The 27,437-nt window shown below is 48.7% G+C and overlaps 1 protein-coding gene across 2 annotated transcripts in view; it reads right to left on the bottom strand.

Annotated features, from left to right (window-relative positions):
- The window catches only part of NPC1L1 (NPC1 like intracellular cholesterol transporter 1), a 72,370-nt gene that overhangs the window by 5,134 nt on the left and 39,799 nt on the right, over positions 1-27,437 (bottom strand). For both annotated transcript variants that reach the window (XM_075601719.1, XM_075601720.1), the window contains exons 8-17: positions 26,118-26,232; positions 25,728-25,855; positions 25,362-25,499; positions 24,334-24,423; positions 23,563-23,753; positions 14,479-14,597; positions 5,670-5,796; positions 4,671-4,726; positions 2,654-2,804; positions 2,230-2,461 (exon numbers count right to left, since the gene is read on the bottom strand). In XM_075601719.1, coding sequence (XP_075457834.1) covers positions 2,230-2,461; positions 2,654-2,804; positions 4,671-4,726; positions 5,670-5,796; positions 14,479-14,597; positions 23,563-23,753; positions 24,334-24,423; positions 25,362-25,499; positions 25,728-25,855; positions 26,118-26,232 — 1,347 coding nt within the window. The remainder of the gene's footprint in view (positions 1-2,229; positions 2,462-2,653; positions 2,805-4,670; positions 4,727-5,669; positions 5,797-14,478; positions 14,598-23,562; positions 23,754-24,333; positions 24,424-25,361; positions 25,500-25,727; positions 25,856-26,117; positions 26,233-27,437) is intronic.

Here is a 27,437-nt window from a genome sequence, read left to right as displayed (position 1 = left end):
GGAGTGTTAAGAGTGGGCACTTATGGAAGAACTGTATTCATTAGTTCGTATAGTGTATGAGCGGTCTCTGTGATTGGGGACACGAATAAATGATATTTGGACTACAAAAGTGCCTGGTGCCCATTATTATACCACCTTGCTACCTCATTGCCCAGCCGCCTGAATCCAGCCCGAGTCCAGGTAACACATGCGACTAACCACATATAATACACCAATGTAATCTCCCTAGAAGCAGGGCAGGGAACGATATATCGACAAACCTATACATTTGCTCGCCCCGGGCGAGTGGATTTAACCCCCGGGCGAGTAAATATTGGCCCAAGCAGCACACGTTTGGTACTAGGTGGCGAGTAGATTTTTTTTTTGTGATTTGTCAACCACTATATATATATATATATATATATATATATATATATATATATGTATATATATATATATATATATATATATACAGCTAAACCCCGTTATAACGCGCCTCGTTATACCGCGATTCGGTTATAACGCGGTTTTCCCGTGGCTCCCGTTTTTTTTTTGCACACTGCACACACACTGCTCATTGCTCACACTGCCACACTGCACACTGCACACACACTGCTCATTGCTCACACTGACACACTGCACACACACTGCACACTGCACACTGCACACTGCACACTGCACACACTGCTCATTGCTCACACTGCACACACACTGCACACTGCACACACACTGCTCATTGCTCACACTGCACACACTGACACACTGCACACACACTGTACACTGCACACACACTCCTCATTGCTCACACTGCACACACTGACAAACTGCACACACACTGCACACTGCACACACACTGCTCATTGCTCACACTGCACACACTGACACACTGCACACACACTGTACACTGCACACACACTCCTCATTGCTCACACTGACACACTGCACATACTGACACACTGCACACACACTGCACACACTCACGCACACTCACGCACACTCACCCACACTCACCCACACTCACACACACTCACACACACTCACACACACTCACACACACTCACACACACTCACACACACTCACACACACTTACACACACTCACAGACACTTACACACACTCACAGACACTTACACACACTTACACCCACATACACACACCCATATACACACACACACTTTCTCTCCCATATATACATACACACACACACTCTCTCACTCTACACAGACGGGGGGTGGGGTCGGAGCAGAGGAAAGGCCGCGACCAGCACCACCACCCGCTCCCCCCCCACCTCCATGCAGGCAGCGGGATCTGAGGTAAGCGGCGACCTGAGGGACATCCCCGCTCCCATCTCCTGCCCCGCGGCCTGTCCCGCGGTGACAGGGGGAAGCGGGGACAGGAGGGACATCCCCGCTCCCATCTCCTGCCCCGCGGCCTGTCCCGCGGTGACAGGGGGAAGCGGGGACAGGAGGGACATCCCCGCTCCCATCTCCTGCCCCGCGGTGACAGGGGGAAGCGGGGACAGGAGGGACATCCCCGCTCCCATCTCCTGCCCCGCGGCCTGTCCCGCGGTGATAGGGGGAAGCGGGGAGCGGAGGGACATGCCCGCTCCCATCTCCTGTCCCGCGGGATGAATATGCGCTAAAGCGCGACGGCCATTTTTTTTTCCGCGACCCCGTTAGTAACGCGGTGGTCTCGGGGTGGACCCCGAGACCCGCGTTATAACGGGGTTTAGCTATATATATATATATATATATATATATATATATATATATATATATATATATATATATATATATATATATATATATATATATATATATATATATGTCAGATAAGGCAGTTGGCACTCCAATAGGTGCTGGTAAGCCACAGGTGCACGTCCCATATAGAGAATGTAGTTATACGTTACCCTTCCAAGGATTGGTAAACAAGAGACAGCACTCAATGTTGAAAATCAAAGTGTATTAGTGAAAGCAAAAATACATCCAGAAACCCAACGTTTCGGTCCTACAGAACGGGACCTTCCTCAATGGGACCTTCCTGTAGGACCGAAACGTTTGGTTTCTGGATGTATTTTTGCTTTCACTAATACACTTTGATTTTCAACATTGAGTGCTGTCTCTTGTTTACCAATCCTTGGAACGGTAACGTATAAATATATATATATATATATATATATATATATATATATATATATATATATATTATAGTGTAAATATACACGCGCACACACACTCCCATTCCACTGACCGTCACAAGGTTGATGAGGGATATTGCATTGTAATCGATGCCCCACAGGGTCATGACGCCAACCGTATCCACGAGGATCATGATGATGGTGAGCAAGTTGATGAGGCCGGAGCGCAGATCCATGCCCAGCAGGATACAGCACACAGCAAATGTGGGCAACAAGCAGAGCGCCAGCGTGAAGAGACCTTCCTGTACTATAGTCAGGTACTGCTCATAAAACACGTATGTGATCCTGTGGGAGGGAGAGAGTCACCATCACCACATGTGCAGGGGTACCACACACAGGGGGCATAGCACAGGGCAGCACCGTGACATCACTTGGTGATACTGCAGAGGGCATCACGGGTACAGAGGGGGCATCACTCACACAGGACACCGGGAAGGGTGGCACAACACACAGCTCCAGGTCCCCTATGGTACTCACGCGTAGGGAAACACACTGAAGTTGGGGTCTACGCCCGGCACTTGTCGTAGCGTCTGTGTGATGCTGTCAGCGAGGTCCCGGGCAGCTTTTAGAGCAGCTGTATACTCCTGGGAGTTCTTAAGGGGGCTGTGATACGCCATGAAGCGGGTGGCTGGAGATAAAGTCAATGTGTGAGCTGTGCCTGAAACGCTGCACTTTCTGTACATTAAAAGGAGACATGAAGGGGCAGATCTACTAAGCAAGTGCCATGCAGCAAGCCATTGAACAGGGCTGGCGTAGTACTGCTCAGTAAATCTGAACATCGTGTGTTACTTTGAGGCAACACAAAGGAGATTTGGGAACGTGAGTGCAAGCAGAGCAGAAAACAGCACAGGAATGATCCTTTAAAAGGAATCCTATTGAAATGATTTGCATACATCTGGCGCTGCTTTCTGTCCTGGTTTTGCAGCCATTACTAAATGAACTCCTTTTGTCAGCCTAAGCTGTTTTGCGGCTCCAAGCTACGGTGGCCTTACATAGACAGAAAAAGTAATAAGAAAAGGGCCGCTAGGGACAATATTTCAGCTATATTAGTGCTTAAGATGCAACTACGTATAGATGTAGAGTAAACCACTTGCTAAACATGTGACCCCATTTTGCATAGACAATTCAGGTACACGTTAGCTGGTAAACATTATTTTGACCCTGTGACTCCGATACTACCCCAGACCCTTCTATGTTACACCATTCTTTATGACGAGGGTGTGCGCCGTTTAGCGGGATTTCTTTTGATTAGGGGAGGGACTTATTTGCCCTTTTAAGTTTGAGTGCCGGCTTATCACTTTGGGTTCAGATCCACAGAGCTCTGTTAATATGACGTTAACCTTACATTAACTTACACCTTATCTCGTATCTTCAAAGGCGAACAACGTAACATTAAGTCCCGTTTTTGCCTGTGAACAGCATTGCGTCAACTGTAAAGGCCATTAATGATAACTACATGCAAACGAGGCGTTACGCCTAAAAGCGTTAAACGTTAAGTCTATGCTAACAAGATGTGCAAAGGCCATTGTTTTTGCATGTAATTAGCTTTGTGGATATGGGTTACTTTTGTGGACAATAACATGCCTTACTGGTTTAGGTAATAACACGATATGAGCCCTGATTTAACAGAGTTTTGTGGATCTGGCTCTTAGATTTCATCACCCATCTGAAGAAGGGGCAGGATGACCCCAAAAGGTATGCAGTTGACGGACTATGTGTCCATCTTTGAACTGTTATCTGGAAGTAAACGGGATTTTTTTGTGCACTGTGTAATAATTCCAGTGAGCTATTATCTGTTTAGTTATGATGCATAAGGCCGCGTCTGTGGCCAGCGCAACTGCGCACGTGGCGCGCTCAAAATGCCTTAAGGCAATGATTGTGGCCATAGATCGCAAGTGTGCGCGCATGAGCCAGTGCGAAGGGGCACACAAATAATCAAATCAATTTGATTCTGCGGCGCGAAGGCTGGGTCACATGAGTGGTTCACCCAATGAGGACGAGCCAGCTCCGTGACATCACAGCCACACCTCCGCCACGCCCCCCAACATGCCTCTCCGTCGCGTCTATCCAGGCCGCAAATCACTGCAGCTAAAGGCGCGCGTGATGTCATGCGCACGGTCGTGAGCACGCGCTTACCCTGGACGCGGCCTTAGATGTTCTAACGGAAAAACAGCTGGATTAATAGACTGCATTTTTTTTAATGAAATGACAAAATGTATGCGAAGCGGCATTTGCTGCAATAAACCTGCTTTTGAACGTATTTCATCGGTGTGCTTCTATTTTGTATTTGAGATTTGCTTTGCTAAATTTGGTGCTGTTCTTTAGCACTGCTTTTTAAGATTATCAATAAATAATATTATTCACAGGATTCTGCCCCTTTTTTTGTAGTTCAGTAAATAGGGTCCCTAAGTCTGTGTATAGTGAGCAGTGTCGCTGGGAGTGTTGTGGTCAATGGGATGCACCTTCTGACCACGTCGGATCTCAGGCTCCTTACCTATAATCTCTCCCTGATCGTTGAATTTCACAGCGTTATCGTAAGCGCCAAGACCCCTGTGAAGAAATCATTGCATTGTGTGACAGTGTGTCGCATTTGTGTTTGACTGGGTGTGTACATATGTGTATGTCTGAGTGTGTCACTGTGTCTCTGTATGCGTCTGTTAGTTACACTTGGTGTTTTTGTGACTTTGTGTCACTTTGTATCCCTATTTGTCCCTTAGTGTCACATCATGCCCTGTGTTCCTGTGTCTCAGTTCCCACTCCCCTGTGTGTCACTTTGCATCCCTATGTGTCCCTTAGTGTCACATCATGCCCTATGTTCCTGTGTCTCAGTTCCCACTCCCCTGTGTGTCACTTTGCATCCCTATGTCTAAGAAATATTTATTGTGTGTAATACAGATTAGGATCTGTGTGATACATTTCTGCGATCACATCTATTGTCAACTTTGTTTTCCTGATATTTCTGCAGATTCTCTGGAAAGAAACTGAGAATTCATGCTACAGGATTCTACAAGATAAGTAGAAGAGGCCCAAGCAGAGCTTATCTTATAAAGATAAGCATGTGGAGACAAGTTCATGGTCCAGTGATTCCCTACTGATCTGAATTAATCTGTAATGAAACAGATAAATAATGGAGGTTAATTTCATGTCAACAGTGACATCTGCAGGAGTTTGTGTGTATGCTGATATTGCAAGAAATATCGCTGACATCGCATAACAAACATTAACCTGATTAGCTGGGACTGTTCTTAGGGTCTGGTGTGTCAAGGAAAGTATAATTACTATAGTTTAAGCCTATTGCGTAGGTTCCTCAAGAAAAAGCGCTTTGAAGATCTTGTCCAGTTCCCACAATGGACAAGGCTGTACTACACCTGTATTTATATACTGAGCATATTAAAGTGGTTACTTTCCGAAACATCTCCGTGTCAGAATTATCATTCAATCACTGTGTCCCTTAGTATCACTTCATGCCCCTGTGTGTTTCTGGGTCACTTACCCTTTGGGACACTTTAGGTTTGGCAGGTCTCCCAGGAATATGGGCAGATATTTATTGAAATCTTGCAGATTCGGTCTCAGCACCCCGTCCGGAGTCTTCATACACTTCCTGAGACAGCTGGGTAACGCTGGGGAAGACAGGACTATCATGGGAAGGAAGCAACATCTTTACCCTCACACCTGTGCTGAAATTGTTAGTTTAGGTATGCAGTATGTATAATCTGTCTGAAATATTATAATAATAATAATAGCATGTTCTTGTATAGTGCTGCTAGTTTTACATGGCACTTTACAGAGACATTTTTGCAGGCTCAGGTCCCTGCCCTGTGGAGCTTACAATCTATTTTTTGGTGCCTGAGGCACAGGAAGATAAAGTGACTTTCCCAAAGTCACAAGAAGCAGACACCGGGAATTGAACCAGGTTCCCCTGCTTCAAACTCCATGACAGTCAGTCGTTACTCACTGAGCCACTCCTTCTCCTTCTGAAATCACCATCTCCTGTGCTGAAATTGTTAGTTTAGGTATGAAAATTAGTTGGATTGCAATTCACATAACATTTGTCTTCTGTGCCTCACATGTGCTAATTGAGCTGTGTCTGGGCAGAAGTTAATTCATTCAGGTGACTTATTAGGCCAATATATTGAGAGACAGACTGGGCAAGCAGCCAATGCAGGGGGCAAGCAGCATCTCATATTTAAAGTGTACCATTTTAAGTGGAATTCTACATAAGTGAATCAAGAAGTGGACTGCTTTACACCTACTAGTCCTGGATTCTGGAGTTGAACTGCACTGGAAAGGAGGACATTTACTATTACAGACTCAACGCTCTTCTGCAGAACTACCATTAATATATTGCATTTCTCACATTTTGCACATTGCCTTTATCCTAACTCCATTTTCAGTGCCCAGCTCTTCCGCCAACTTTCAACACTGAACTTGCATCACTGCCATGCCTACTCTGCTATTTATATTCGCTCTAACCTCACTTCTTTCCAACTACACTTTACTTTCTACAAGCCTTATGTCACTAACTCCCTTCATATTTCCCCATATCTCCACATAGAGGTCATCTATCGCCCACCTACTCATCTCCCTTCGGTCGTTCTCTCTCACTATGAATCCTGGCTCGCCTTCTTTCTCTCCTCCGACTCTCCTGTTCTTCTGCTTGGGGGACTTAAACTACCATATTGATGACCCCTCTCACCCTTGGGCTTCCCGCTTTCTCTCTCTAACCTCTTCTTTTGGCCTTCAACAGGGGACTGCAGCCAGCACCCACAAGGATGGCACTACCTGGACCTGGCTTTCACTAAAAAAATAATTCTCTGACTTCTCCATTTCCCCCTTTCCTCTCTCCGACCATCTTATCTCATTTTCTCTCCCTCACTTCTCCGCTTCCATCGACCCCTCCTTTCTGCAGAAACCTACGCTCTATTAACCTACCAGCTCTTGATTCCACTTTGCGCTCCTCCCGTTCCTCTCTCAGCCCCACTACAAACTCTGTCAATCTTTTCAGGAACTACAACTCTGCCCTATCCCCCTCTCTTGATTTACATGTCCCTCTTCTTCTCTCCTGCTCTTGCCCTTCTACCTAGACCCTGGCTAAATTGCCACACATGCATGCAGTGTTATTGCACTCGATCCTCTGAACGCCTCTGGAGGAAATCTCACACTCTCCCCGATTTCTTACATTACAAATGTATCATATTTCAGCTCTGCCCTCTCACAGGTTAAACAAACCTACTTTTCGTACTAATCAACACTCACAAGTCTAACCCGCACAGACTCTTCTCTCTTTTTGACGCTCTACTCAGACCACCGGTCTTTCTTCCTCTATTTCACCTCAGGACTTTGCTGACTATTTCAAGACAAAGATGGATTCCATTCACCAAGGCATCCCCGCTCTATCCTCCTCATATTCTACACCTCTTCCTAACTCTCCTCCTGTCTTCCTAAACTCTTTTTCCTCTGTCACAGAGCTGGAACGTGTCGCTGCTGATCTCCTCTTCTCTTTCTCTCCTCCCTCTACTCTGCTACCTTTCCCACCTCCTTCAAGCATGCAACAGTTATACCCTTACTCAAAAACAACAAGCTTGACACTGTCTCTCTAATTATCACCCTGTCTCCCACCTGCCTTTTGCAACCTATACTCATTGAACGCCTTGTTTGCTCCATTTTACCAAGTCTTCTTTAAACTGCTTGGCTATAAGTTTTTCCATGCGTCGGGCAGTCTTTTCTTTCCTGAGATTAAGGTGACCACCGGTATCAGGTTCAGTATCAATGATCGCGAGTGGTTCAACCTGGGCAGAGTTTTTATCCACTCTGGCCACAGTGGCCCAGTGACGGCCTTAGTCCTATATTAATAGGCAGCTATACAATAGCATAAGGATCCCGAATATCCATAAGGGATCCCCATATGTTTCATCAACCTAACTTACCAGAGTTACGTTACTAATGACAGTCACGTACTGTTTGATATATATCTTATTTTAAACCCCATTTTTTTATTCATTGATACCAATAAAGTATTTTAATACATTCATTATACATTTAGTTGTGAAGAAGAGTGCTTATATACTAGGTTTCTTTTCTCTATTTATGCATTCTTGTTTCTACCTAGTTAGCACCTCACATTGGTTCAAAATACTAAGTTGTGCGGGTGTTCTCTGTGTATATATACTTAAATTCCAGTACATTAATTTGGTTGTAGTTCTCCTCACACCTAACTGTTACCCATGGCCTCTTTTTTGTAGTTAGGTAAGTTGTAGTCATGTGCCTTTTTCCCTTGCAAAGACGAGTAGACAACTTGTGTTGCATCTTTAGGGGAGTGATCACAGATACAGTTCTGTCTTATTGTCGCAAAAGACTGAATCCTTATAGCGGCTATTTTCATTGTGGGGAATCTGGATTGGACCCCATGAGAATGGTAACAGGACTGAATTTGTATTGTCCATCTCAGTCCGATTTCTGTTCTTTTTCCCTGGGTTTTATGGACCGTCAGTTGTAGCACTGAGATGGTATTGCAGATGCACTTATAGCAACGCACAGCTTGCTTTGTTGTGACGTAGGACCTACAGTATATCTGAACTGAATCACACAAGCAGCTTCTTTCATTTTCATGTAGCATCTTTGCTGCAGACACTGGCTAACATTTGACTGGAGTAAAATTACACTTTGCTACAAATGTGCAGAATTCTTTCTTTGTCGTTGCATTCTCCATATTGACTCCATTCTGGCGTCACAGCTGATGAGTTTTCGTTCCTTTGTAGGCAGCCTGCATGATGAGTGCTGCAGAGTGTTTGTGCAGATACCTTTCTCTCTCCAACCTTCCTTAGATTAGAGCTCGGCCATATTTCTGGAGTGCTAGCATGCTTCTCTTCTCTCTTTCAGAGTCTGCTCTGATCTGAGAGTCCCAATTGCAGACACAGGGATTTGCTCTATCCCTGGTGAAGAGCGCCTCTGCTTATTCCAGTGCTAACTGTACTTCCAACTTTCCTCGTTGGAGTTATTGCTTCTCCTGAACTTCTTTACTGGCTTGATCAGTCAGATATGAAACCTCCTCTGTCAGGTCTCTATTCTTTCTTTCCACAGTCTCTATAACACTGAGGGCCTTCTCGAACTCCTTCCTTTTATGCAGACTCCAGGTCTCCTGGTGTGAGACTTCCAACTCTAGGTTGAGGGCATGAAGATCCTTCTGTGAGACTTCCAGCTCCGCCGCTAGACTGTGAAATTCCCTTTTAAAGCTTTCCAGTTCTTTGTGGAGACGGCTGATCTCCTGTTGTGAGGCATCCAGCTCTATGCGGAGCGTATGAACCTTGTTCTGCGATATGTTCAACTCTGTCCAGAGACTGTTGACATCCCGGTGTGAGACATCAAGATCTATATTGAGGGCATGGACCGCTTTCGGAGAGATCTCCCGCTCAGTACCTAGACTGTGAAACTCTTTCTGGGAGACATCCAGCTTGGCACGGAGACTGAATCTCTATCCAAGAGACTTTGAGCTCCGTACTGAGGCTGTCAAACTCCTTTCGAAAGCCTCTGAGCTCTGCACCGAGACTTAAGCCTCAGATATTGTAGACGTGCGTGCGCGTCACAGAGCGTATGGCGTCACACGCGCGCCTGCAAGAGAACCAATCTATGGCCTGTAGGATTCCTATGACGTACGCGAAGGAGAGGCGTGACGGAGGTGGGGCCGTGACATAGCGAGGCTGGTTTGGCCTCATTGGCTAAACCGCCACGTGACCCGGTCGTCGCGCGGCAAAATAAAAAAAATTGTCTTGCAAAAAATTGGCCGCGCTATTGCACTTCCTCACGCATGATCTTGCGCTCTATGTCCTGCCTTTTGTTCACGCACACGGTCACACGCCATATGGACACAGCCTAAGAGACTGCTTCTGAGATAGTCCAAACTCTACACTGAAACGGAGGGCCTTCTTTTGAGCCTCCTCCTGCAAGTCAGCAATAACTTTATCCGAACTGGTCTGTTTCTTGACCGTAGCGGTAATAAAAGCGTTCACAGTCTTCAGCTCAGTCGTCAGGTCTTCAAAGTCACTACGTAAGCAACGCTCCGTGTTCATCACAGTCCCATAGTCAAAGGCGAGTGCGCAGATCACTCTGTAGCTTGGTGTTAGCTTCTATCTCCTTTTCCAATCGTTCACAGAGGAGATCACCGTGAGGTCTGGCAGTTTGCAGTGCATCTTCAGGGCTGCTCAAGGGATCATTACTTATTGGTTCCGGCTCCGCTTCGCTGGCACTGTGTGTTGAGGGTTTCTCACTGTCAGAACCGGACAGACACTTCTTCTGCCTTGGGACCTCTGTAGATTCCGCCATTCCTGTGACGAACCTTCTATTCACTCTAGGCTGCAGGTCATCTCGGGCCCCCTTCTGAGGTCGCAGGTTCATCTGCGGACATGTCTACAACATGGTAAAGAACTTCTTTTCTTTTTCTGCCTTTTTTGCTTTGGATAACTCCATCCCATCAGTGATACTGGGGTCTCTTTCTTTGCTGGAAACTTGAACAGTTTCACTGTATCCACCATGCTTCTCTTGCGGTTGTATTAGCTAGCAGAAATATTCGGAATTCAGCTGGTCCTGCTCTTGCTTCCGTCAATCATATTTGTGGTCATGGAGACCTGTCTTTTCGGTGCATACAGAGTTCAGGCATCTCCACCATCCTAGGGGTGTTTTGTGGGTGTGTAGCGTTTCGGGGCCCACATAAGAGATGTCTTTATCCTCATATGTATCCTCTTAGGACCGGAGGACACTCTTCCATGTGGCTGGGTTCATTACAGGAACATCACATTTTGCCCTCCCATTTGGCGGTATCAGGTGTATTCTTCCCCCTGACCTCAGGTGGTGTGATTGCAGTGATTTTCTCTGTATATGCTAGAACCCCAGCTGGTAGTCCTACAGGTGTGCACAGGGAAACCAAATGGTTAACCAACCAGGTGCTCAAAAAGTTAGTAAAAGTTGCTGAATCCTGTTCATCAATTCAATTCAAGTAAAAAGGTCACGGCTAAGCTCCAGATTAGTGAGTATAGGAGTCTCTCCCAGCAATTGGCTCACCTTAGAGCACTAACAACATTGAAGATAGAGGGACTCACGTTTGAAGCGTATGACGCCGAGCCTTTGTATGTAAAGTCTTCCATTGAGCAGATACACCGCCAACCGTCAAGCAACTCCTCCGTCGCAATGGATGGTCTGTGACCGGCGGTGACTGCGCGGTCAGCTGAGACAGCAACCTGGCGTGCTACCGGAAGCAAACAGGAACTGAAGAAAACTCCTCCCACCGGAGGAAAGAACGATGCACCGCCGTGTAGAAGAACCGGAGAAGGCTGAAGTGGTGACTAAAAAACTTTATTGAAGCATAGTGTAGTTCTGGCCGATCCTCTGACACGTTTCAGCCACAGCAGGCCTTTGTCAAACAGTGATTTTCTCTGTATATGCTATAACCCCAGCTGGTAGTCCTACAGGTGAGCAAACTTCACTTGGTGTTTGCAGCTCTCATAGGCGTCGCTCTAGACTTTTTTTTTTCCTGAGCGGCCATTTTAAAAATCCATGTTTTATTTTTATTTTTGCCCACGTAGTGGGATAGACTTTGGTCACAGAGTCAGTACCTTGTGTGGGTCACCGTCTGTCACAGTCCCCTCAGACTGGCGTTGTAGCTTTCTCCAGTGCAGTGTAGTTTTCCTGCCTGGATGTGTAGCCCTTTAATTCTGGTCACTTATGCACGTGGTTCTTTTGTTACATAATTCCTGGTTTTGTTGCTCGAAGTGTTGCAGGAACTGTAGGCAAACAAAAAGCACAACAAATTTTCCCAGACAGTCTCCGGGGGCCCCTTTTAAATTCAAGGGCCACCTCTCATCCCACTCCAAACACCATATGTAGGAGACGAGTGCAGAAGTATAACCAGGGCGACAAATACTGGGAGGGAAAAAACTTTGGCTTTTATTTAGCCTGTATCTTCAAACAATACAGCTTTAAGGCAGCATACAAATAAACAAACAGCCTATCCCTTTGTAAAGGCTAACTCACTCTCCCAGTCCCTATCTGCAGGGCTGGGAGGATAGGCCTCTTACCAGCTTCTGACACACAGTTCAAAGAGGTACCTGATATCAGTGGCTCTTTCCCTCAGTCCTAGTCTGGGTTGGTGTCTGTGGGGGGCACCCTCTGGTGGGTTCCAGTGACCGCTGCATCCTGGAATAGAGGTTTCCTGAGATCCCTCTCTGTCAGCAAACACTTTCCATGTGCTAGAGCAGGGGCACGCACACTTTTTTTGCGGCGCCCCCCCCCTGCCTAACCTTCTCCGTTGGCTTCCGCCCTCCTCCTTACCTCACGTCACGTGACCCACAGCGTAATTTGACATCACGTTACCAGGGCAACCGTAACGTCATTTGACGCCGCGTTGCCATGGTCACGCATGCTGAAGCCGGCTGAATCCCGGTAATAAGAGGTTGCAGAGGCCTCGCGCGGTCCCCCAGCATTTAATTTAAATGCCTGGGGGGAGAGCGCGGGACCTCTGCAACTGCCCACAGCCCCCCAAAAAATCTCCCCCCCCCCCCAGTTTGCGCACCGCTATGCTAGAGCGATCCCCCGAAGTTCAAGCAGGAGGCTTTTCTACCTGTCTGTTGAGTCAGGTGGTGACTGGTTAATTGTCTAGCTGCAATTAACTAGCTCCCTGCTGAACTCATCAGACCAATACAGGCTTTCTATTGAAGCCCTTTCAGACAGGGGTTAAGGCCCTGTCACAGTATCCGTAACAACGCTCTATCCTGGATTTCCTCTTTGATTTCTCCAATCGTACTTCCAGTGTCTCGTTTGGTAACACCTCCTGGCTCTGTCCTGGAACTTCTTCTCTTTTCTCTTTACACACTCTCTCTAGGTGACCTTATCACATCTCTAGGGTTCAAATATCACCTCTATGCTGATGACGCCCATTTACCTATCAACTCTGACCTTATACCTGCTGTACAGACCAACATTTCTGAATGTCTCTCCGCTATATCATCCTGGATGTCAAACTTAATATGTCCAAAACGGAGCTTCTCATACTATCTCCCAAGCATGGTACCTACTGCCCCCCTTCTATATTACTATTGGCAGTACGATCATACACCCAGTATCACAAGCACACTGCCTAGGTGTCACATTTGATTCCTCCCTCACATTCACAATGTAGTTAAACGTTGTTTTTTCCTCCATAACATTGTAAAGACGCCCTTTCCTCTGTCCCTCTACTGCTAAAACTGTCGCAGGCCCTCATTCTCTCCCATCATGATTATTGTAAGCTTCTACTGTCCGGCCTTCCTGCCTCTCACCTGTCTCCTCTACAATCTTTCCTAACCGCTGCTGCTAGAATCTCTTGACTCTCTTCCTATTAAATTCTGTATCACTTAGAAAATTATCCTCCTCTCTTTTAAGGATATAGACTCTTCTGCCCCTCATCTCAGCCTTAATTTCTCGCTATACACCTGCCCGACTTCCATTCTGCTCAAGGATGTCTTCTGTCTACCTTTTTGTATCTAAGGCCCACTTCCACCTAAAACCTCTCAATCACTGCCCAACACCTCTGGAATGTCCATCCCCTCAATATTCGACTGTCACCCTGTCTTTACACCTTTAGAACCTTTTCTTAAAACACACCACTTTAGCAAAGCATATGGGTAGCTCCCCTGACTGATACTACAGTACATATCTCAGATGCACTGCCCTTCGCCCTTTGTACCATAACACCCTCCTACTCTCTCTGGAAGTTTTCCCTATTTACCACTTAGATTGTAAGCTCTTCAGGACAGGAACTTCCTTTTCTATTGTTTCTTTCATGTCTGAATCGCTTATTCCCACTATGTGTTATATTATTACTGTATGTGACGTGTGTTACTGCTTTGAAGCGTTGCCTGGATGGTGCTATATAATTAAAGATATATATACATACATACAAACATACAAACATACTGTACACCAAAAAACCCAACCTTGTGCTGTTTTTGTAGCTGGTTTTGCTGAGTTTAGTGTAGATCCTGGATGATTCTGATTTAGTGAGGGGTGTGCTGGATGTGCACATAAACACAGAGTTACTCATGATACAATAAATGAACCCAATTCAAGGCCTCCAACAGTGAAGGTGATTGGCAACCTCCAAAGTGGCACATGGCAATAAGGCACCTCCGATGTATGGTTACCAGCTGTTACATGTAAGTTCTCCAGAAAAGCAGAGGAACATTTCCTGAGGGTGCCCTCTGCCATGCCACGGACTGTAATGTTGTTTTGACGAGTCTGTGCCCCAGAACCCTGGCCCTCCCTGGGGTACTTACTGCTGGTGGATGGGCAAAACGTATCATTCCTCAACAGCAGCCGGCAGCAGTCAGACGTGGGGTTCAGCCAATCTATGAAATCATCCACCCAGGAGGATGCTGGGATGGCCAGATAAGAGCTGGAATAGAGGAGGGGACGGGAGTCGGGACTCTGTCACTACACAGATACATTGTGACACCAAGGATACAGTGTGACATCAACACACACATCTATAACAGAACCTTAGAAACACTCAGAGTGCAATATAACAAAAAAGCAATGTCCATGCAATGTAACAACATAAAACGTAATGAAATGCAACACCTCTAACAGTTATAGCACGTGAGAAATACTTGTAACACAAGGAATATTCTGTAACAAGCATGTATAGACCCTGCTACACACACATATATATGCAGCACACGTTTGGTACTAGGTGGCGAGTAGATTTTTTGGTGATTTGTCAACCACTGTGTGTGTGTATATATATATATATATATATATATATATATATATATATATATATATATATATATATATATATAAACAAGAAGAAAAAACAGGCGCACTCCTAGTGTGATAAAGTATAAAACAGTATTTATGGGATTGTAAAATATAAAAAGCGCACTCACAAACAGAGTAAAAATAATAGCATTTATGCGATATACTCAATCGCCTTGAAGCTGTGAAGGGAATGTATCAGCCTGTCCAGTTGGTGCCACCTCTGGTGTATCCGTTGGTTCAGCAAGGTGCACTGGAGCCACCGCAGCCAGATGATGTAATAATCAGCAACACGGTCAGAGACTCCCTCCAGATACACCTCCCACAGCTCTCACTGCTCACCAGCAGGCAACTGCAAAACCGGAAGCGACAGCAGTCCCAAGCAAAATAGCAACAGCTCCAAGGTACTCTCTCCGTTCGTGCAGTAATGTCAGCCACAAACTCGCCTCTTTGGGAAACGCCCTACGAGTTTCGTCACTAAGGACTTTGTCAGGGTATCTATATATCGAAGTCTCTAAGACGAAACGCGTAGGGCGTTATCATTTGGAATATTTTCATTTTATTGCATTGGACTTTCACTCTTAAAGAACGGAAAAGACTATCCCTATACTATCGGGATCTACTGCCAGTACAGCGCTCGATGTGCGGTTACTGAGAAGGCTAACCCGGAAAACTTCCATGTACTCAATGTACCGTGAGTGACGGGGCTAACCCAGAAGCTCTCTATGGTGAGAGAAACGCCTGAACAGCAAGGAGGTTTCTGGTTCCTGTCTTCGATATACGGAATATCTACCACAACGGGTTCCTCCTGTACAGCGACGTAACAGCTTCCTACCCGGAGTTGCAGTCGAGTTCCTGCTTCACTTGTTGGCGATTGAGAATTTATCTCATACATGCGATTAACCTTTCTCCGTTTGTGAGTGTACAGTTCATATTTTATCCAGTACCATATAAAAATTTTTACCTTACTACACTATGAATGCGCCAGTTTGTTGTTTTTTTCATATATATATATATATATATATATATATATATATATATATATATATATATATATATATATATATATATATATATATATATATACACACACACAATACAGAATTAATCTGCTCCACCTATCACATGGTGCGATAAGGAATAAGAGACTATCCCAGATCTGCTTGGCAACACATGACCAGATATATGGGATTGGATAAGAAGAAAAACGGATAGAATCTGGAGACCAACTGTCCTTCTGAGAGACACAGAGATGGGGAGTAATAGTCTGAGAGGCATACAGAGAGAGAGACAGCCCAGATGACAGGGGCTTAAGAGAGACAGCCTGACACTCACAGAGGTGAAAGAGGAGACTTGTAGGAGATTGCTAACTAAGGAGAGAAAGTGAGAGACAGCACCAGAAACACATCCCCTACAGACAGGGAGGACAAGAGTCCACAGCAAGAGAGATCCAGATACCTGCTGGGCTGTTAAAACGCAAAAAGATAACAGATAGCGTCTGTCAATTTTCTCTCAACTTTCACATATCCTTTGTGTATTACACACACCTCACAAATGTTTCACCCTTAACTGGCCTGCAATGCAACTAAACCCCATTTTAAGAAAAGTGCTCCAACGCAGTGCTGGCAATAATATTCGCCTAAGTGACTTCCACATTGAATGAGTGTGTGTGTGTGTGTATATGTATATGTATATGTATTCGTTTCGGTCCCGCATGGAGACCTTCATCAGGGCCGTGCAGGACCGAAACGTCGGCTTACGTGTGTCTATGTTTTGAATACAGTTTTTTTTTATTAACCCCGTGCAGTTTGCTGTCTCTTTACTGGTCCTTGGATTGGTTCGTATGCTGTGTGTTTCTCTATGGGACTAGCATCTGCTTTTTTGCTTCATTACAGGGTGCAGACTGGCCTCTTGTGGAAATATATATATATATATAATTTTTTCCCAAAACGTTGTACGTCTGTCCCAAAGGCCAATCTGATTGGTCAGTTGGTCTGTCACTCACCCTCTGGCCAATCAGATTGGTCCATGGACCAGCCCCGCCCCGCACGCCTCATTGGTCACACTCACCCACGCTGCCTGCTCCTCGGCATCACAGCCTCACCTCAAACGCTCCCCCTCCTCCACCTCACCTCTCGAAACACCGCCTCCCGCCGAGTAACCGATGCCACCGCCTCTCACACGTTGACAGGTACCTCATCATCCCCCCCCCACAATCCCACCCCGCGGCCGGGCCGGGAAGCTGGGTAGCGCCAGCAGCTATCACCACCCCACAACCACCCCCCCTCCGCGGCAAAGGTGGCGCACACACACATACACACACTGACTGACGCACACACACACACCCACTGAGTGACGCGCACACACTGACTGGCACGCACACACACACAGACTGACGCACACACACACAATGACTGACGCACACACACACACACACACACACACAATGACTGACGCACACACACACACACAGCCGGATGCGCGCGCACACACACTGACGCGCACACACAGACTGGCGCACACACACACCCACTGACGCGCACACACACTAACAGATGCGCACACACACACGACTGACGCGCACACACACACACACGACTGACGCGCACATACTGCATGAAGCTGTAAAGGAGGGGGGAACGGAGCTGGAAAGGGGTCGGGGGACCGGACCGGTAAAAGGGGGGGGAAGGGACCGGACCGGTAAATGGGGGGGGGAGCTGGATTGATGGGAATGGGGGACAAACAGAGGGGGGAGACAGGGGAAGAGAGAGGGGGGAGACAGGGGAAGAGAGAGAGGGGAGGGGGAGGGGGGAGACAGGGAAAGAGAGAGAGGGGGGAGGAGAGCAGGAACATTACATTCCGGGCAACGCCGGGTCTCTCAGCTAATATATATATATATATATATATATATATATATATATATATATATATATATATATATATATATATATATATATATATATATATATATATATATATATATATATATATATATATATATATATATATATATACACACACATGTATATATATATACACATTATATATATATATATATATATATATATATATATATACAAATGTAAATACAACTGTATGCTCATCTGCATGTTTTAGGCAGGTCTGCAACCCCGCCTTTCCCCATTATCACCCAGCACACAGCACTTCCACTGCAGCAAGGGATTCTGGGAAATGACATGCAAATGAGCACACAGTGCCACTTTTTGCTTCAAAAACCATTTTTAACATGGTTCCATATAGGCTTAAGCTTGCTGCATGGTCACAGCTTTGAGCACAGCCAGGGTTAAGGTGCATACCCAGAAAACCACCCACATGTTTCGACCTTAATGGGTCTCATCAGTGTGGGGTTGATTATTGATACATATATATATATACACATATATATATACATACACTAGCTGAGAGAACCGGCGTTGCCCGGGTTTAAAATTTCCCACTCCCTCCTCTCTCCGCAGCTCCGGTCTCCCTCACCTCCTCCACCTGCGCAGCTCCGGGCATCCCCCCCCCTCCTGTACAGCTCCGGTCGTGTGTCCCCCTGCGCTGCTCCGGTCCCCCCCCCCAGTTCCCCCCTGACGAGCAGCTCTGTCCCGTCCCCCCAGCGCAGCTCTGGTCCCCCCACTTGCGCAGCACAGTGTCACACACACAGTGAGACACACACACACACAGTGTCACACACACACACACACACATTGCAGTCAGTTGGAGTCTCTTGCCTGTGCTGTCTGTGGCTCCCTCCAGTCTGTGAGGGGGGGCTGGAGGTCATGGAAGCAAGCAAGCCAATGAGAGGCGTGCGGGGGCCGGGCCGGGCCACGGACCAATCTGATTGGCCAGAAGTTGAGTGATAGACCGACGGACCAATCAGATTGCCCATAAGAACAGAAAACAAAGGGGGAGGGGAGGTGTTGGGAAGGGAGGCGGTGGGAAGGGGGGGGAGGCGGTGGGAAGGTGGGGGGAGGCGGTGGGAAGGGGGGGGGAGGCGGTGGGAAGGGGGGGAGGCGGTGAGAAGGGGGGGAGGCGGTAGGAAGGGGGGGGAGGCGGTGGGAAGGGGGGGGAGGCGATGGGAAGGGGGGGAGGCGGTGGGAAGGGGGGGAGGCGGTGGGAAGGGGGGGAAGCGGGGGGGAGGCGGTGGGAAGGGGGTGGGGGAGGGGGTGGGAAGGGGGAGGGGAGGTGTTGGGAAGGGAGGCGGTGGGAAGGGGGGGGAGGCGGTGGGAAGGGGGAGGGGAGGCGGTGGGAAGGGGGGGAGGCGGTGGGAAGGGGGGGGAGGCGGTGGGAAGGGGGGGGGAGGCGGTGGGAAGGGGGAGGGGAGGCGGTGGGAAGGGGGGGGCAGTGGACAGGAGGGGGGGCAGTGGATAGGAGGGGGGGGCAGTGGACAGGAGGGGGGGGCAGTGGACAGGAGGGGGGGCAGTGGACAGGAGGGGGGGGCAGTGGACAGGAGGGGGGGGCAGTGGACAGGAGGGTGTGCAGTGGACAGGAGAGGGGGGCAGTGGACAGGAGAGGGGGGGCAATGGACAGGAGAGGGGGGCAGTGGACAGGAGAGGGGGGGCAGTGGACAGGAGGGGGGGCAGTGGACAGGAGGGGGGGCAGTGGACAGTGGACAGGAGGGGGGACAGTGGACAGGAGGGGGGGCAGTGGACAGGAGGGGGGGCAGTGGACAGGAGGGGGGGGGCAGTGGACAGGAGGGGGGGCAGTGGACAGAAGGGGGGGCAGTGGACAGGAGGGGGGGCAGTGGACAGGAGGGGGGGCAGTGGACAGGAGAGGGGGGCAGTGGACAGGAGGGGGGGCAGTGGACAGGAGAGGGGGCAGTGGACAGGAGAGGGGGGCAGTGGACAGGAGAGGGGGGCAGTGGACAGGAGAGGGGGGGCAGTGGACAGGAGGGGGGGGCAGTGGACAGGAGGGGGGAGCAGCGGACAGGAGAGGGGGGCAGTGGACAGGAGAGGGGGGCAGTGGACAGGAGGGGGGGCAGTGGACAGGAGGGGGGACAGTGGACAGGAGGGGGGGCAGTGGACAGGAGGGGGGGGCAGTGGACAGGAGGGGGGGCAGTGGACAGGAGGGGGGCAGTGGACAGTGGACAGGAGGGGGGACAGTGGACAGGAGGGGGGGGCAGTGGACAGGAGGGGGGGCAGTGGACAGGAGGGGGGGCAGTGGACAGGAGGGGGGGCAGTGGACAGGAGGGGGGGCAGTGGACAGGAGGGGGGGGGCAGTGGACAGGAGAGGGGGGGCAGTGGACAGGAGAGGGGGGGCAGTGGACAGGAGAGGGGGGGCAGTGGACAGGAGAGGGGGGCAGTGGACAGGAGAGGGGGGGCAGTGGACAGGAGAGGGGGGGCAGTGGACAGGAGAGGGGGGGCAGTGGACAGGAGAGGGGGGGCAGTGGACAGGAGGGGGGGAGCAGTGGACATGAGGGGGGGCTGTGTACAGGAGGGGGGGGCAGTGGACAGGAGGGGGGGCAGTGTCGCACACACACACACACACACACACAAACACACACACACACACACACACACACACAGACACGTCAGTCCCGTGATGCGCCCTTTCTCAGTTCCGTGCGGCGCCGCAGGTGGGGGGGGCGGTGGGGGAGCGACACACGCAACACCTACCTGTACTTCCGGCCGCCGCCATCTTCTCACTCGGCGCCGCGAGGGAGGAAGGGGGTCCGCCATCTTACGCGCCACGTGGCAGCTTGTTCCCCCGCTGGGGGGGAGGGAGTGGAGCGGGAGGGAGGTGAGTGGAGCGGGAGGGAGGTGAGTGGAGCGGGAGGGAATGGAGCGTGAGGGAATGGAGCGGGAGGGAGGAAGGGGGTCCGCCATCTTAGGCGCCGTGTGTCAGCCTGCCTGTTCCCCCGCCGGGGAGGGAATGGAGTGGGAGGGAGTGGTGTGTAGCGGGAGGGAGTGGAGTGTAGCGGGAGGGAGGTGAGTGCGGGAGGTGAGTGCAGGAGTGGAGCGGGAGGGAGGTGAGTGTGGGTGTGGAGCGGGAGGTGAGTGCGGGAGTGGAGCAGGAGGTGAGTGCGGGAGTGGAGCGGGAGGTGAGTGCGGGAGTGGAGCGGGAGGGAGGTGAGTGCGGGAGTGGAGCGGGAGGGAGGTGAGTGCGGGAGTGGAGCGGGAGGGAGGTGAGTGCGGGAGTGGCTTCCGGGCGTGTCTTAGGTGGGCGCGTGTCCCCCCGCCGGGGAGGGAGTGGAGCGGGAGGGAGGTGAGCACCGGGGAGGGGGGGAGGTGAGTGTGATGGGGGGGGAGAGGACAGAGATATATGTGTGTGTGGTTTTTTTTTTTTTGGACCTTTGGCCCGTCACTCCGCCTCAGGCCAATGAGAGGTGTGGGGGGCGGGCCACGGGGATGGTGTGAGTGTGTGAGCCCAATGAGAGGTGTGCGGGGGTGGGCGGGCCAAGGGACCAATGAGATTGCCGCTAGGGACGCAGACATACAGTGCTTTCAGAAATATATAGTAGATATATATATATATATATATATTCGTATGAAACGTTTAGGAATTGCAACCATTTTCATACACAGTTCCCTTATTTCAGGGGCTCAAATGTAATTGGACAAACTAACACAATCATAAATAAAATGTTCATTTTTAATACTTTGTCGTGAATCCTTTGCAGGCAATGACTTGAAGTCTGGAACGCATGGACATCACCAAACGCTGGGTTTCATCCTTTTTGATGCTTTGCGAGGCCTTTACTGCAGCTGTCTTCAGTTGTTCTTTGTTTGTGGGTCTTTCTGCCTTAAGTTTTGTCTTCAGCTAGTGAAATGCATGCTCAATCGGGTTGAGATCAGGTGATTGACTCGGCCATTGCAGAATATTCCCCTTCTTTGCCTTGAAAATCTCCTGGGTTGGTTTCGCAGTATGTTTTGGTTCATTGTCCATCTGTAAAGTGAAGCGCCGTCCAAACAACTTCGCTGAATTTGGCTGAATCTGAGCAGACAATATATCCCTATACACTTCAGAATTCATCCGACAGCTTCTGTCTTCTGTCACATCATCAATAAACACTAGTGACCCAGTGCCATTGTAAGCCATGCATGCCCATGCCATCACACTGCCTCCATCGTGTTTTACAGATGATGTGGTATGATTCAGATCATTAGCCGCTTCAAGCCTTCTCCATACTTTTTTCTTCCCATCATTCTGGTACAGATCTTAGTTTCATCTGTCCAAAGAATGCTGTTCCAGAACTGGGCTGGCTTTTTTAGATATTGTTTGGCAAAGTCTAATCTGGCCTTTCTATTCTTGAGGCTTATGAATGGTTTGCACCTTGTGGTGAACCCTCTGTATTTGCGCTTGTGAAGTCTTCTCTTTATGGTAGACTTGGATAATGATATGCCTAACTCCTGGTGAGTGTTCTTTACTTGGCTGGATGTTGTGAAGGGGTTTTTCTTTACCATGGAAAGGATCCTACGATCATCCACCACTGTTGTCTTCCGTGGACGTCCAGGCCTTTTTGTGTTGCAGAGCTCACCAGTGCGTTCTTTTTTTCTCAGAATGTACCAAACTGTTGATTTGGCCACTCCTAATGTTCCTGCTATCTTTATGATGGATTTTCTTTCTTTTTTTGCAGCCTAAGGATGCTCTGTTTCACTTGCATTGAGAGCTCCTTTGACCGCATGTTGTGGGTTCACAGCAACAGCTTCCAAATGTGAATGCCACACCTGGAATCAACTCCAGACCTTTTACCTGCTTAATTGATGATGAAACAACGAAGGAATAGCCCACACCTGTCCATGAAACAGCTTTTGAGTCAATTGTCCAATTACTTTTGGTCCCTTAAAAAAGAGGGTGCTACATATTAAAGAGATGTAATTCCTAAACCCTTCCTCCACTTTGGATGTGAATACCCTCAAATTAAAGCTGATAGACTGCACTTTAAGCCCATATTCATTATTTAACTGTAATTTGAATTTATTTTGGTACACAGCCGAAGACACGTGTGTGTGTGTGTCCCTGTTGAGGACCGAGACGTTGGTTTTGGTGTCCTACGTTATCTTTAATACAGTTTTTTTCTATACCACTGTGTGCTGTCTCTCTGTCACGGGACGTTCTGGCTACTCTGGTAACTATACAAGTTTATTATCTGCTTTATGGGACAAGCATCAGAATTTTGAGAAGGCTAGTGTGCAACACTGTTATATATATATATATATATGTTTTCTTTAAGATTAAGTGCCATTGGATTACGTTTTCCCAGGGTTCATAAAGCACCGGTTATACACAAGTCTTGTCAGGTTTTATTCCACGAGTCCAATTATAGTGTACTAAGGGAGGGCAGACTCAGACCCTGCCATAGCACATATAGACTGTAGAAATAGAAGGGTTACACATGGAACACATCAGACACACTTCTAACACCAGTTTACACTATGACACCAATAAATGAGCAATGACTGGGTGATACAAGTGACACTGTAAGAAGGAGTGGGAGGGCCTGATAGGAAGTGTCCAGTACAAGCAGGGTCTGGGGTGAAACAAGGTTCACAGGTGATGCAAAGGGTAAGAGATGGCACACGGGCTGCAGGTGGAACCCTCAAGAGGTGAGAGATGGCACAGAGGGTCAGAGGTTGCATAGGTCCCAGAGTTGCACTCACCGGTTAGGGTACTCAGTGGCATACTGTATTTTCTGGGTCATGGAGTTGTTATTGCACCCGACACTGGAGCAGATGCCGTTAATGCCATCGACGCTGGAAAAGTTGTACCCGGCCGTGGTGACAAAGTAGGTGGGCAAACCGACCATGAAATACCTGTTCAGGTAATGGAAATAATCCAGGATATAGGAGTCCTGTGGAGAGGAGGAGTCAGAGAAAAGGCACGAGGCACAGTATACAGGGCATATCTATGTACACACATTCAGCTCTGTATATACACACACACACACACACACACACACACACACACATATATTACAGCCTCATATAAACCGCTCTATACAGTACATACTGTACTGGATACAGCCTTTCATATACACAGTTCTGAACATACAGCCTTTCATATACACGGCTCTGTACATACAGCCTTTCATATACACCGCTCTGTACATAGAGCCTCTCACGTATACCGCTCTGTACATACAGCCTCATATCCACAGCTCTGTATATACAGCCTCATATACACAGCTCTGTACATACAGCCTTTCCTATACACCGCTCTGTACATAGAGCCTCTCATGTATACCACTCTATACATAAAACCTCTCAGAGTTCTGTACATAGAGCCTCTCATATACACAGCGCTGTACATACAGCCTCTCATATACACCGCTCTGTACATACAGCCTCTCATATACACCGCTCTGTACATACAGCTCCCATATACATAGCTCTGTACATACAGCCTTATTCACACAGCTCTGTGGTTCTTACCAGCGGCACAGACAGTTCCTGATTGAGTCCCACACGCGTATGCATCATAAAGTATATCCCCGCACAGAATAAGAAGAAAAACACCAACATCTGTATACAGGGGAGAGCAGGAGCTGAGAGCAGTGTGTATAGAGGGGGGAGACCAGGTTGTATAGAGGGGGGAGAGCAGGGTGTATAGAGGAGGAGAGAGCAGGGTGTATAGAGGAGGAGAGAGCAGGGTGTATAGAGGGGTTAACAAATTGTATATAGAGGGGAGAGCAGGGTGTATAGAAGGGGAGAGCAGGGTGTATAGTGGCAGCAGAGTGTATAGAGGAGGAGAGCAGGGTGTATAGAGGTGGGGAGCAGGGTGTATAGAGGGGGAGAGCAGGGTGTATAGAAGGGGAGAGCAGAGTATATAGAAGGGGAGAGCAGAGTATATAGAGGGGGAGAGCAGAGTATATAGAGGGGGAGAGCTGAGTGTATAGAGGGGAGAGCAGGGTGTATATAGGTGGGGAGAGCAGAGTGTATAGAAGGGGAGAGCAGAGTGTATAGAAGGGGAGAGCAGGGTGTATAGAAGGGGAGAGCAGAGTGTATAGGAGGGAAGAGCAGGGTGTATAGGGGGGGAGAGCAGGGTGTATAGGGGGGGAGAGCAGGGTGTATAGGGGGGGGGAGCAGGGTGTATAGGGGGGGAGAGCAGGGTGTATGGGGGGGCAGCAGGGTGTATAGAGGTGGGCAGCAGGGTGTATAGAGGTGGGCAGCAGGGTGTATAGAGGTGGGCAGCAGGGTGTATAGAGGTGGGCAGCAGGGTGTATAGAGGTGGGCAGCAGGGTGTATAGAGGTGGGCAGCAGGGTGTATAGAGGTGGGCAGCAGGGTGTATAGAGGAAAGAGCAGGCTGTATAGAGGGGAAGAGTAGAGCACATAGAGGGGGCAGAACGCATAGACGGGGTAGAGCAGAGCGCATAGAGGGTGCAGAGCGCATAGAGGGGGCAAAGCAGAGTGTATAGAAGGGAGGGGCTTTAGTGCTCGGTGAGGGGGGAGTGCTTCTCACCACGATGACCCTGCAGACTGGGTTTAGTAGGATGGGGGAGTAAACCTTCCTCATGAAGCGGACCAGCAATCCCTCTGACTTCTTCTTGGGCTTCTTAACCTTGGTCTGGATACAGCAGCACACGTCATACCGAGAGTCCTAGGGACAAGGACAGCAGGGACACTGACCGACGAGGCACAGAAATACAGGGACTGCACTGGCATGTGATGACATGTTATGACTAGCATAGCTTGATATGATTGACCTGCCTTGGCACTGCATGATATGTCAGGCACAGGAAGGCATGTTTGGCACAGGAAGGCATGTTTGGCACAGCATGGCATGCTTATATGTGTGGCACAGTATGATATGTCTGCACACTTTTACCTCCTGTCTTTTTGTATCCAGAGACACCAGAGCCACAAACATGGATATCTGCAGCAGGAAATCCAGCAGGATGGCGAGGGCAGCATTCAGAGCAAAGGTGCGTACAGCAGGCATCGGTGTGAGGGCACCTGGGGGCACAGTGACACAATAACACCACTAAACAGTGGGCATCTGGGGCACAGTGATACAACTACATAGAGTAGTAAGGTCCAATGGTCTGCAATACATGTATAGTTAGGTTCAATGCTGTGCAGAGCTTGTAGTGTTAGGTGCAATATTCTGCAGTACATCTAGTGTTAGATGTAGTGTTCTGCAGAGCTTGCAGTTTTAGGTGAAATGTTCTCTAGTACATGTAGTGTTAGGTGCGATGCTCTGCAGAAAGTGTGTTACCCAGGAAGAAGCAGAGGGACTCGGAGATGCTGCAGAGTAACATGCTGGGGGCCACATTGCCCAGAACCCTCCCGATCTGCTCTTCCCTGCGCTCTCCCTCCTTCCGTTCATCTCTCTGTAAACAGCAAGAAAAGAGCACAGCTCAGCCAGCAGGAGCGATGGTCTGCAGTTCACTTACAGGGGCATGTGATAAATGTGCAGCCCCTTTAGTATCTTTGGGTACAGGTGCGCCGACGAGTATTCTAAAACTTGCCTTGGAAAATCTGGGGCTATCACCAACAAGATCCAGGTACATGCTGGGTACATGCTGCAATATTTCAGTGACATTTCTGCAGAGACTAATGGCCCATCGGATTAACACAGCAGGGGTCCCTGGCAGTCCCATTCAGTTTGAATGGGACTGCCAGGGACCCCCGCTGTTAATCCGATGGGCCATTAGTCTGTCTGCAGAAATGTCACTGAAATGTTGCAGCATGTACCTGGGTCTTGTTGGTGATTGCCCCAGATTTGTTTTAGAATACTCGTCGGCACTACAGTATGTGCTGCCCCTCTGGGTATCTCTGGGTTTGTGCTGCCCCCTTGTGGTATCTCTAAATATGTGCTGCCCCCTGTAGTAACTCTGGGTATGTGTTGCCTTCTGTGGTATTTCTGGGTATGTACTGCCCCCCGTGGTATCTTTTGCTGCCCCCTTGTGGTATATATGGGTATGTGCCGCCCCCCTGTGGTATTTTGGGGTATGTGCTGCCCCCGTGGTATCTCTGTGTTTGTGCTGCCCCCCTGTGGTATCTCTGGGTATGTCGCCCACATGTGGTATTTTGGGGTATGTGCTGCCTACCTGTGATATCTGTGGGTATGGGCTGCCCCCTGTGGTATCTCTGGGTATGTGCTGTCCCGTGTGGTATCTCTGGGTATGTGCTGACTGTGGGGGGCAAATAAATCAAAAGAACCCAGAGCTTTAGAGGACCCCAAGCTATCATTTGGTATGCGGGTCCTTGATTGCGAGCAATCGTGTTAGCCACGGTTATAGTGGTGTCCCGGTGTAGACTGAACGCTAACGGAGGTGACGTCAGCGGGCGTACCCTACATAGGTTTAGCGTAAACGCTAGGCAGCTTTCTCAAGTGTTACTTATATGTATTCCATGTCTTTTGTGTCCCGAATATTTTATAATTAGTCTATAGGACAATATTAAACTGTTTTTAGTACACTACCATTGGTACTCACCCTCATTGTCAGGGACATTTACTGGGGGACGTTATACTCACGTCTATCCTGCACCGATTACATAAGTACATTTCCAATTATACACCTTTTATCAGCGG

This window comes from Ascaphus truei, chromosome 5 (genome assembly GCF_040206685.1).
Source record: "Ascaphus truei isolate aAscTru1 chromosome 5, aAscTru1.hap1, whole genome shotgun sequence".
Classification (NCBI taxonomy): domain Eukaryota; kingdom Metazoa; phylum Chordata; class Amphibia; order Anura; family Ascaphidae; genus Ascaphus; species Ascaphus truei.
This window is presented reverse-complemented; position numbering and strand designations above follow the sequence as displayed.